The sequence below is a fragment of the Crinia signifera genome, chromosome 6, assembly GCF_055691185.1.
Source record: "Crinia signifera chromosome 6, ASM5569118v1, whole genome shotgun sequence".
NCBI classification, from domain to species: domain Eukaryota; kingdom Metazoa; phylum Chordata; class Amphibia; order Anura; family Myobatrachidae; genus Crinia; species Crinia signifera.
Window position 1 is genome coordinate 118,437,964 of NC_139222.1, and position 12,093 is coordinate 118,450,056.

At 42.3% G+C, this 12,093-nt stretch overlaps 1 protein-coding gene across 1 annotated transcript in view; it reads right to left on the bottom strand.

Moving 5' to 3' along the window:
* Positions 1 to 8,573: 8,573 nt before the first annotated feature.
* SCN4A (sodium voltage-gated channel alpha subunit 4) overlaps positions 8,574 to 12,093 on the bottom strand; it is a 122,910-nt gene continuing 119,390 nt past the window's right edge. Inside the window, exons 23-25 of the mRNA XM_083146942.1 lie at positions 11,827 to 11,931; positions 10,684 to 10,954; positions 8,574 to 9,759 (exon numbers count right to left, since the gene is read on the bottom strand). Of these exons, the coding sequence (XP_083003068.1) occupies positions 8,597 to 9,759; positions 10,684 to 10,954; positions 11,827 to 11,931 (1,539 nt within the window). The 3' untranslated portion in view covers positions 8,574 to 8,596. The remainder of the gene's footprint in view (positions 9,760 to 10,683; positions 10,955 to 11,826; positions 11,932 to 12,093) is intronic.

Consider the following 12,093-nt stretch of genomic DNA (forward strand, 5'->3'; position numbering starts at 1 on the left):
TATCCTTGAAAACCCATGCAGTGCCTCTTTCCTGCCTGGGGTGTCACTATCTGCTGTAGTGCTTCTAGCACAATGTGGTCTGTATATCAGCACTGATATGCAAACTAGACCTGTGCTAGAAACACCACAGCAGACAGCGACACCCCAGGCAGGGAACAGGAACTGCATGGGTTTTCAAGATGGCGGGTGCTAGAATGAGCACTACATAAAGATTATTAACAAAACAAGAACACAATGAAGCCAATCCAATTGTTGGATGCCCCAGCTGCGACACGAGATGGCGACCATGACGTAATTACAGTTTTGCACCTTTCCAGCACACTTGCAGCTGTCAGAACACAATTCAGCTCGCAGTCTCCTGTGAGCTGTGAAAATGTGCAAAAAACCCAGTGGTTTGGGTGCTCAACCGAGGACTGTAAACAATTTTAGCAGCTTTCCAAAGCTAAACCAGGCAAAAAAGGGCACACATACGAGGCACCCAAAAACAAATAAATAGGACCCATTGTGTCAGTATGCATATTTTTTTTACATCTATATCTATTCTCTAAGGTCTAAGTGAATTGTCCTGTGCTTTTTTCATTGGTCAGTTTAGAGCATTTAGGTGCATTTTGTAACAATGTGACAAAAAGTGTCAAATGCACATAAAGTGACCTCTTAAAATACAATCCTGTATTTGAGCCCCCTTCTCTCCCCTTTTATGATTCAGTCATAGGGGGGTATTCAATCCTGGTCGTAAACTACTAAACTGTCAGGTTGACTTGGTTTCATTTTGCTTGCCTGTCAATTCTTAACTCAACAGTCAAGTGTTCCGCCTATTCACAGTCTGAAACTGTCATAATGCCTCCTGTCGAGTTTGGACAAATGTTGCGAAAAATAGTCATTCCTAACTCGCCTTCCCACCTTCGACAGTTTCTATATAAATCCCTGCTCTGTATGGTTTGGTGTGGTGTGATTATGTCTAACTGCACAGTTGTAAAAGGAGCTTTGGGGGGGGGGGGGGGGGGAGAAGAACCAGTACCAGAACTGGTACCATAACCAGAACTGGTACTAGAACCAAATTCAAAGCAGGTACCATGACTTGACCGGTACCAGAACCAAATTCAGGACCAGTACCAGAACATGGACCAATAGTAGATTCAGAACTGGGACCAGTACCAGAAACAGATTCAGAACTGGGACCAGGAGAGGTTGGAGAATACAAATCCAGACTGCTCCCGACAGAAAAAAACTGTCTACTTCAATTTGTCATGACTAAAAACTGTCTAAACCAACTCGACAACTTCACATTGAATAGGTTCATGCCATTTTTCTAAACTCCATCTCAACAAAATTGTCCAAAATTCGAGAAACGCACATTTCGACAGTCGAGAGAAACGAAAACAAAAACTGGCGAGATTGTTTTGACAGTCAGAAACACAGAACAATGAATACGCAAAAGCAATACAACTACTTTTTCTGTTGGAAAAGAAGAGGATCTAGATAAAACCACAAATTTGACAGGGATTGGTTGCCACCCATAGATGGGGCTCAACTGTATAGTATATAAGATAAAGGTAACTGAATGAGAGGATGGTCCGACAGAGTAAAATTAACTTCTGTGTTCCCATTATGAGCATTCTTATGAATATTAACACCCCCACATATAATCAGGCACCTCACTTTTACAAGCAAAAGAAATGTGCTACTTGAACAACTATATGCATTTGTGTGGAAAAGACAGAACAGTGTAGGTCCACCCCCTTATTTTCGGTTAGTAAATAATCGTATTGACAAGTGAGCCGCAAACAATTATAGATCATTTACCGCTTTGGTACGACTCATGACAAATACAAATGATGTACAGTACTGAAACTGTTTAGTTGAGATTTATCAAGATATGGAGTATTACTGTATGAACAGTAGAATACTTGGTTTGCACTAATGCATAATATATTTGTATACTGTAATTGCCCCTTTTTTTTAATAGTATAAGAATACTTGATAAGTCTGCAACTGAACTGGATGTAACCCTTTGAGTGCAAACATCTCTGAGAGAGATGTGCAAAATATTGGCTAAAAATGGCAGCGTCGCTGACATTTGTTATATAGATTCAAATAAAAAATGTTGTGTAAATAAAGATTATATTTCCTATATAAGGTAAACCTGACAGGTCATAATGAAGAAAAATGTTTGCTTGCCAATTTTTACACGTATTTTGACAAATTCACTTGGCACTCAAAGGGTTAACAGCAGATTTTGCAGATGTTTACTGCTTTGGTTTGGTAAGTGTATCACGTCTGCTGTTGGGAGTTTTACAGCCAGGCATCCAAATCCTGTTAGAAGCAGCCAGGGCAGCAACACAACATCTATGTGCGTTATGGGAACATTCTCTATGCTGTACAACGCCAAAACTATAAGGAGAAAGGCTTCATATCTACTCAAGGCCACTGCACAACACAAACAATATAGAATACAAAGCCATGCTCTGAGCACTCACATTATTTCCATGTATAATCAAACCTGAGGTCTATTTACTGTAAGAATGGAAAAATAAGATATAGGCTCAAAGATGAAGGTAATTATGAATTCATTATTTGTCTACATTATGTAATGCATAAAAATTCCTAGATTATACTCAATGGCTATAAGTAAACCCATTATACTGAATTATTACAAAAATAATCTGCAAATCCTCTTATCTGAAATGGAAAAGGTCTTTGTTACTGCTTGTTTAAAGCCAAAAAATGAATGTATCCTTTGCATTAGTCACAGTGCTCTATTGGATTGTATAAGGTATAAATGTATGAAAATATATATACATCTCATATTTCAGGATTGTGGGTGGGTGACAAAGACTACAAACTGGCGGCATTCACCGAGATCTCCTGGCTATTGTCTCACACCCAAGATCCTCTCTTCCACAGCTAATGGCTGAACTTGATCGTTTAAGTTCATGGTCTAACTTTAAGGTGAACATGTCCAAATCCTGAATATCTCTGCCCCGCCATCTGATATTGCTCAGCTGAAACGCTCCTTCCCCTTTGTATACCTAAGTAGGTGATATGGGAAGATTACCAGACAACTTCCCTCTGACGGGTCTCGCTATACCCTCATTCGGCCAATACAGGCAGACTGTAATAGATGGTTGGGCAGAGTAATGTGGGTTACACACCAGGACAATTTGGCCCAAAATGAGCTATTTTAGATACAATCTCGACGATTGTATGTAAATTGGCCATGTTTTGGGCCATTTCACTGCCGTTCTGATGTGATCCTGATCCGAAGCGCAGCCCCCCGGGTCGTTAGGTCTTTTCTGAGATCCTACCTGCAGCAGGTAGGACCTCAGAAATGACCATTGAAGTGGGTGCAGGTCGCGATCGGATCACAATCACATCAGATGCAGTTCCTGATCGGGTCGTAGGCTCCGCCACAACGTTCCTCTAACAACCTGCGCACGAGCTGCATCATGCTAGTGTGTACCCAGCATTAATGACTTCAGACCCTGCCTATTCGGATCCCCGACTCCTGGTTTAGGTCTATTCACTCACTGATCCGACAGTTTGCCTGGTTTAGGAAGAGACCCAGGATTGCTTGGTCAACCATGACACGTTCCTACTGAAGTGGGGGCCTTTAGCTAGAGGGGCTTTTCCGGGTGGGCCAAATAGCAACTTCCAATGGGGTTAAATTAGAAGTCAGATCCACATGGGATATCCCGAAGAGTGACTTCTGGAAATATTTGCAGGTCACACACTTCCTGACCATACCAACGCTTCCGGCGAGTGTCCAGAGAACTAACGGCCTTTGAACTAGTGTCCTTTCTCATACTATATGAACTCATACAAGACTCTAATACCCTGCCCCCCCCCCCCTCTCATTCATGTCTGCATGGGAAAGAGATTTGGATGTTTCGCTCACTGACAAAGATTGGGATGCCATCTTCCTCAAAACTCAAAAAAGCTTGGTAAGGGAAACAACATACAAAATCCTAATGTGGTGGTATAGACACCCCTCTCTCCTGCATGTTATAAACCCCCCAACCACGAGCACATGCTGGAAATGCCATATTGACACTGGCTCCCTGCTCCACATTTGGTGGAGTTTCCCCTTTATAGCACGGTTCTGGGCGGATATTATAGCCGTCTCTAAGGATAATCTCAAAATCTACTTGAAAGACTTACCTACACTCGCCTCACACACTTTCTTAACTCGCACAATTTACTGGACCCGCTTCAGTCAGGCTTTCGTGCCCAACACTCCAAAGAGACAGCACTGACTAAAGTTGTGAATGATCTGGTCACTGCTAAGTCTAAAGGCCACTATTCACTTCTAATTCTTCTAGATCTCTCTGCTGCTTTTGTTGACCACACACTTCTCATACAAACACTACAATACCTAGGTTTTAAAAGACACAGCCCTCTCTTGGTTCTCATCCTACCTATGTAACCACTCCTTTAGTGTTCGTTTCTCTGATTCTACCTCCTCTTCACTATCTCTTTCAGTTGGAGTACCTCATGGTTCAGTTTTAGGTCCTTTGCTTTTCTCAATCTATACCTCATCAGTTCTTTTTGATTTCAGTATCATCTGTATGCAGATGATACTCCGCTCTACCTATCCTCCCCGGACCTGTCCCCATCTATATTGAGCCGTGTCTCTAAATGCCTTTCTGTTGTTTCTTCCTGGATGTCATCTCGTCACCTTAAACTTAATATTTCAAAAATAGAATTAATTATATTTCCGCCAATAAATAGTAGTTACCAACCTGATATCGCTATTGCTGTTAAGAATATGACAATCAATCATACCTCTCAAGCTCGCTGCCTAGGTGTTTATCCTTGACTCTGAACTTTCCTTTGTACCCCACATTCAATCGGTCTCAAAATCATGCCACATCCTCTCATCATCTCACGCATTGATTATTGCAATAATCTCCTTATTGGCCTTCCCCAATACAGACTTTCACCACTACAGTCCATCATGAATGCAGCTGCGAGGCTAATCTTCTTAGCCAGACTTTCATCGTCTGCAAAGCTACTCTGTCAGTAACTTCCTTGGTTATCTGTATTCTACCGTATTCAATACAAAATTATTTTACTTACATACAAAGCCATAAACTAAACTACACCAACATACATATAGGGAGAAATTTACCAATATGAAAAACCTAGTTTTTCGTATTTGTATTTCCCCTACGACTGCATACGACTGTTTCAGTCGTATGCAAAGTTGTGTTCCGGAGGGGAATGTACAAAGCAGTCAGATACGACTGCTTTGTAACCCTCCGATGGTGTAACCATTCGTATTAGCGGCACATATATACGGCCGCTAATACGAATTAGTGGAGGCAGTCTGCACGGATCAGTCAGATCCGTGCAGGCTGCAAGGTGTAAAAAAAAAATTGAAAAATTAAATAAATTTAAAAAAAAAAAAACAGCGTGGGGTCCCCCCCACAGCTGTAACCAGCACCAGGCTGAAGGAGCCGGGGCCGGTAATTAAAAATCAGGGAACCCCGATTTTTAACAACCAGCCCCAGGCTCCAGGTCCGGGGCTGGTTCCCAAAATACGGGGGACAAAATGACTAGGGGTCCCCCGTATTTTAAGAACCAGCCCCAGGCCAAACCAGCCAGCAGGGTAATGTCACAGCCGGGGGACACTTATTATATAAGGTCCCGCGGCCAAAACATTAACCCTACCGACCAGTCAGCCTGGCCAGGGGCCCTGGGGGAGTGGGGACCCCCCCCCTCCAGGACTTACCTGACCAGGCTGAAGCCTGGTGCTGTCCCCTGTGACCCTGGGCTGTGGTCACCGGGCTGATAGTGGTGTAAAAAAAAAAAGAATAAACTATTGTTTAATACTGGTGAACTATGAGTCCCAGCAAGCCTCCTCCGCAAGCTGGGACTTGGAGAACCACAAGTCCCAGCCTGCGGGGCATTAAAGGGCCCGCTGGCACTTGTAGTTCCACAGTAAAAAAAATAGTAAAATAAAACACACTGACACACTTAAAATAAAACTTTAATACATCCAAAGCCCTTACATACTTATACTTATCTATCTTCTTCCCGTAGGTAGCCCTGGTCCTGATGTCCGGTCTGTGTAGTCTTCTGGATCCATGTCGGCATCCCTGTCCGACGAAATCCATGGAGGAAGCTGTGGAAGGAAACCATACTCACCTGTCCCAGGGCGACGTAGTCCAGGTAAGGGGTCTTTGCAAAAAAAAAAAAAAACGAGTACGCGAACCAAGCGAACAGCTGAGCCGCACGGTACTCTGTGTACATTGTGCGGCTCCGCCTCCCGAATGTCGCTATTGGCCGCCTTGCGGCCTACCGGCTCCTGATTGGCCGCTAGGCCGCAAGGCGGCCAATAGTGGCATTTGGGAGGCGGAGCCGCACGATGTACACACAGTACCGTGCGGCTCAGCTGTTCGCTTGGTTCGCGTACTCGGTTTCTTTTTTTGCAAAGACCCCTTACCTGGACTACGTCGCCCTGGGACAGGAGAGTATGGTTTCCTTCCACAGCTTCCTCCATGGATTTCGTCGGACTCCGGACGCCGACGCCATCGCCGACAGGGATGCCGACATGGATCCAGAAGACGACACAGACCGGACATCAGGACCAGGGCTACCTACGGGAAGAAGATAGGTAAGTATCAGTATGTAAGGGCTTTGGATGTATTAAAGTTTTATTTTAAGGGTGTGTCAGTGTGTTTTATTTTACTATTTTTTACTGTGGAACTACAAGTGCCAGCGGGCCCTTTAATGCCTCGCAGGCTGGGACTTGTGGTTCTCCAAGTCCCGGCTTGCTGGGACTCATAGTTCACCAGTATTAAACAATAGTTTATTCTTTTTTTTTACACCACTATCAGCCCGGTGACCACAGCCCAGGGTCACCGGGGACAGCACCAGGCTTCAGCCTGGTCAGGTAAGTCCTGGAGGGGGGGGGACACCTTCATTGGGTGGGTCCCCACTCCCCCAGGGCCCCTGGCCAGGCTGACTGGTCGGTAGGGTTAATGTTTTGGCCGCGGGACCTTATATAATAAGTGTCCCCCGGCTGTGACATTACCCTGCTGGCTGGTTTGGCCTGGGGCTGGTTCTTAAAATACAGGGGACCCCTAGTCATTTTGTCCCCCATATTTTGGGAACCGGACCTGGAGCCGGGCTGGTTGTTAAAACTCGGGGAACCCCTATTTGTCGGGTTCCCTGATTTTTAATTACCGGCCCTGGCTCTTTCAGCCTGGTGCTGGTTACAGCTGTGGGGGGGACCCCACGCTGGTTTTTTTATTTATTTATTTAATTTTTCTAATTTTTTTACACTGCAGCCTGCACGGATCTGACTGATCCGTGCAGGCTAAAGCCAAATACGACAGGAACATCAGGGTGTATTTTCCTGTCGTATTTTGGTGCCTGTTTTACACCAAGTAGCAGCCGTATTATCAGTACGGCTGCTTAGTAAATGAGGAACCACCATTCTTTTGAATGGTGATTTCTGTCGTATCCTATCGATGGTGTAGACATTCGTATTTGTAAAAACAAATACGAATGTCCCATCATTAGGAATACGAATTGTTGTATTTTCGGGATTGTATATCCCAAAAATACAAATGTGTAAAAAATAGGTGTATTTCTGCCTACGAATACACCTATTTTTTACGAATCCATTTTGGTAAATTTCCCCCATAATCTCTTTTTCTCAAAATATCTTCCAACCTGACCTCTACACTCCTCCCAAGATCTCCACACTCATTACTCGCTCCCATTCCCAATTGCAGGACTTTCTTCGGGCTGCACCCACTCTGTGGAATGCCCTCAACAAGACTCTCCTCCAGTCTCCAAACCTAGAAGCGTTCCCTGAAAACTCATCTCTTCTGGCAAGCTTATCAAATTCCAGAACCAGTCACGGAACCTTGCATTCTGGTGGAATCTATGCAATAAATAATTAAGTATCTATCCTTATGTATCAATGCCTATTTCCCTATAGATTGTAAGCTTGCGAGCAGGACCCTCTTACCTTTTGACTGTCTGTAAATACCCTGTTTGTTGTATCACTGTCTCCTTTTGTAAAGCGCAACAGAATATGCTGCGATATATAAGAAACGGTTAATAAATAATAGATATACCTCCGTCCCATCCAAGCCTGTCTTCTAGCTACTAACACATTCTTCCACTTCAATTTCATCATACAAGAAGTCACTGCTATGCCAACTAGGCAATGCCATGCGAACGGTGATACCCTCCTTGTGGTGATCTTCCGTAACACCCACCCGGAGAACCTGGTTCTCCAAAATAGTTTACTATATGAATATGGATAACATCCTCCTAGCCTCAAGGGACAAATTGTCAGAAGTCACAACAACATGGTTTCCCTGGTTAGAATAAAAGGCAGCTAGGGATTATAAAGAATAAATTTTTTCGACAAGAGAGCTAGGCCCAATTGCCCCTCCTTCATTGAGTATTGCCTAATGACTATTTACAGCTTCCTTCTTGCCACCAGAATCCTGATAATGGCTTATGTCTCAGATTACATGAGTACGTTTTCATTCTTTATATATAATATTGACCTCACTACCTGACTAATATACAGTAAAAATTATCTCCCCAAAGTTTATCTCTGTTGAGTATTTATTTACATAATTGTTCCCCTTACATCGTCTCCACTGCCTCGAGAGTATCTGTTTGTAGATCGCGATCTCTGAACGCCATTCGTTCCTCCTTCCTCTACATATTGTCCATATGCTGAGTTTATTCTCTCCGCTACCAGGCCTTCTTTCTCAGGAGGGTCACTGACTGCCGCGTCCAAATCCTGGCTGTGGCGGTAGACGTAGGAAGCCTGTTTTACAGAGCGCTTGAGGAGGTGTCTCCGGAATGCTCTCTGGATTTTGATGGCACAGACTTCTTCCTGTTTTCTTTTCATAGTGGTGGTAATGGGCTCATACGACACTTTTGAGGGATTAGCCGCCATAAACTTTTCTTCCATTGATGCTTTTAAAGCATCCATTTCTCCTGAGTCTCCCAAAACCTCTTTAGTCAGTGCAAATAATATGTCCAGGCAGTGTATCTTATCTCCAGTTACCATGGGGAGGTCCAAGGTAATTAGTTTTATTTTATTGGGTTTTGGGATTCGTAACGGATCTTGTAGGGTATCTACAAAGTCTGACATCCGGCTGTATTCAACAAACTGAGTTGCATCGGGATCAAACTTTTCCCAAGTTTCATAAAACATCTCAAAATCATCCTCACAGAGAGGTTCACTGCTTTCCTCTGTAGCCACATTGAAGTTCTCCAGGATAATGGCAATGTACATATTGACAACAATGAGAAAAGAAATAATGATGTAGCTGCAAAAGAACATAATACCCATGGATGGATTCCCACAGTTTCCGTGCACTGCCGTCCCAGGGTTCTCATAGTGAAGGTCACAATCTGGAGGGCTGCTGTTAAGTATTGGATTCAAAAGCCCATCCCATCCAGCTGATGTGGTAATCATGAATAAGCAAATCATACTATTTCCAAACGTCTCAAAATTAAACATATCATCAATTCCAGATTCCTTCTTCACATAAGCAAAGTTGGACATTCCAAATATTGAATATATAAACATAACTAAGAACAGGAGCAACCCAATATTGAACAGGGCTGGAAGAGACATCATTAGAGCAAAGAGCAGTGTCCGTATTCCTTTAGCACTTTTAATAAGTCGAAGAACCCTTCCTATTCGGGCAAGTCTGATCACTCTGAAAAGTGTGGGAGAGACAAAGTACTCCGCTATGAGGTCTGAGAGGACAATTCCTGGGAAAAAAAATCATAAAAACGACATTAATTTGTTTTGCATTACATTCCTGAAATCATATACTCATATAAATGTGCCTGTATCTTGTAATCTTATGCATGATGCTCACTGGAGAACATAGGAGAAGTTTACTATCATTCATGAACATTTAAGATTGTAGTTTTTCCAAAGAATACAACTCGGTAATTTACTTAACACAAGACCTGGCAGAGTTTGCTCAGATACGAATGAAAATTACGACAGGACACATATATATGAATTAATTGAGCAGTGAGCAAGACTTTCTACAAGCAATTGTTTGGAGAACCATGCACAGATCAGCCAGATCCATGCAGTGCTTTTTTTGTGTACAATCTAAAGAAAGGCTTAATAATGTATACAAAATTTGTGTGGTGTCCCCCCTCCTAAGCATAACCAGCCCGGGCTCTTTGAGCCATGCAGTAGCTCTGCTGAGCTGTCCCCATAGAACTATAATTTTGGGAACCTTAACCTTTTGCAGTCCAAATTTTTTTTTGCAATTCAAACAGTCTGGTTTAAATTAATTTTATTTTTTAATTAAAAAATGGTCTACATTGAATGTTGAACGATGTTAATGTTCTTATTTTAAAGTGGCTCACCATTGGATCTGCTACTAGCCCTAGGGCTGTTGAGCCTGACTAGACGGTGGACTTGAAAGTTTTTGTGGTAGACCAAAAGGTTACTTGGGACAAACCACAAGCATTACCCAATTAACCTTGTGGTATTATGGAACATAAACAAAATAAAAAGGTTTGTAGAGAGCTTGGGAATAAAAATAATAAACATTATTGTTTGTGTGCTTTCTGCATACTCTGCACTGTTTTCCATTAGTTTGTATGCCTTGAATTTAGAAATGAATAGGTGAAGCATGTCAGTATATGTACTAATACAGGACTTATACTTACCAGCTATTGAAAGAATAACCACCACAAAGTCAAAAATATTCCATCCAATGGTAAAGAAGTAATATCTTAGAGCAAACATTTTAAGTACACACTCGGTAGTGAAGATGACGATGAACACAAGGTTGATCTTGAAGAGTATGCCTATTTTCTGTTCACTCTGATCATCTGTTTCTACCATCATTGTGACCATGTTGAGGCAAATCAGAATCATAATAACAATGTCAAAGGCTTGTTTTGTGATAAAATCGAAGACGACCCCTTGAACTGCGTTCTGCAACATTTGTGTTTCATAGGAGAGTTAGACAGACAGCATGGCAGGAATAGAAAGAAGAAAAGAAGAGTATGTTAAGGATATTGGCAAAGCAAATGAGAACACCTATTAATGCTGCGTTACAACCATGGAAACTGGAGGCTACGGCAGGAAAAATATTACTTTAGGACTTTAAAAAAAATTGGAATTCTGATTTTAAATAAATTAGGGGTGATCAATTAGTGCCAATTATTTCACATAGGCAAAGAAAACAGAACAAATGCAACCCCCAACTATTCAATTGTGGCCATTTTCATTGCTATTGAAGGTATTTTCCTCCAATGTCTTTTCAGTTTTTTTTTGTTGAATGAAAAGTGCATGGTCGTAAAAATGCATCTAAAAGCGTTGAAACTGCAGCAATTTCGCTGTCAAAAACACATGGATTGGCGGCTCTTTTGGCGATCCAGATGTTTTTCACCACTTTCAAATAGATTACCTAGGCGAAAAATTGGCCCGCCAGTTGAATAGGGTGAATCCCCATTTCCCATTAAAAAATAACAGAGATAAGTGCTGATTTGTCTCTTAGACAAAAAAACTGGATTAATTGAATACCCCAATTGACTTTAAAATCTAGGTTAATTAGTAGCATAGCGACTGTATACGGAATATAGCAAGCTAGCACTGATATTGAGAGCATAGGCCTTTGTGCAAAGTTTGCTATGGTGCCTCCCATACCCAGTGCCTGATAATGGTCTCTAATGGTTTCCATCGCAGAATGTGACATAGGCAAGTGGGTTTGGTCTTACACTGCTGTAGTTGCTTTTTGCTGAACATTCTTATTCAATGTCTTGTAGCACATGTGCATATACAAGTATACACAAGAACTATTTTACCTCTGGTCTAGGAATTGGTTTCACTGGCTTCTTTGACCCAAGTTTTTTCATAGCGTTGTAGTATTTTTTCTGTTCTTCTGTCATGAAGATATCTTTTCCTCCAAAGTATAAGATAAAAAACATGTTTATTACCCTCTGTTCCATCCCTCCTACACATGGACTGGATGTAATCTGAGGCGAATCCAGCAGCCATGCGGGAACTCATTTACAAGATATGGTTTTGCCTTGTAAATGACTCAGCGCTAGGCCAGTATTCCACACGGTTAC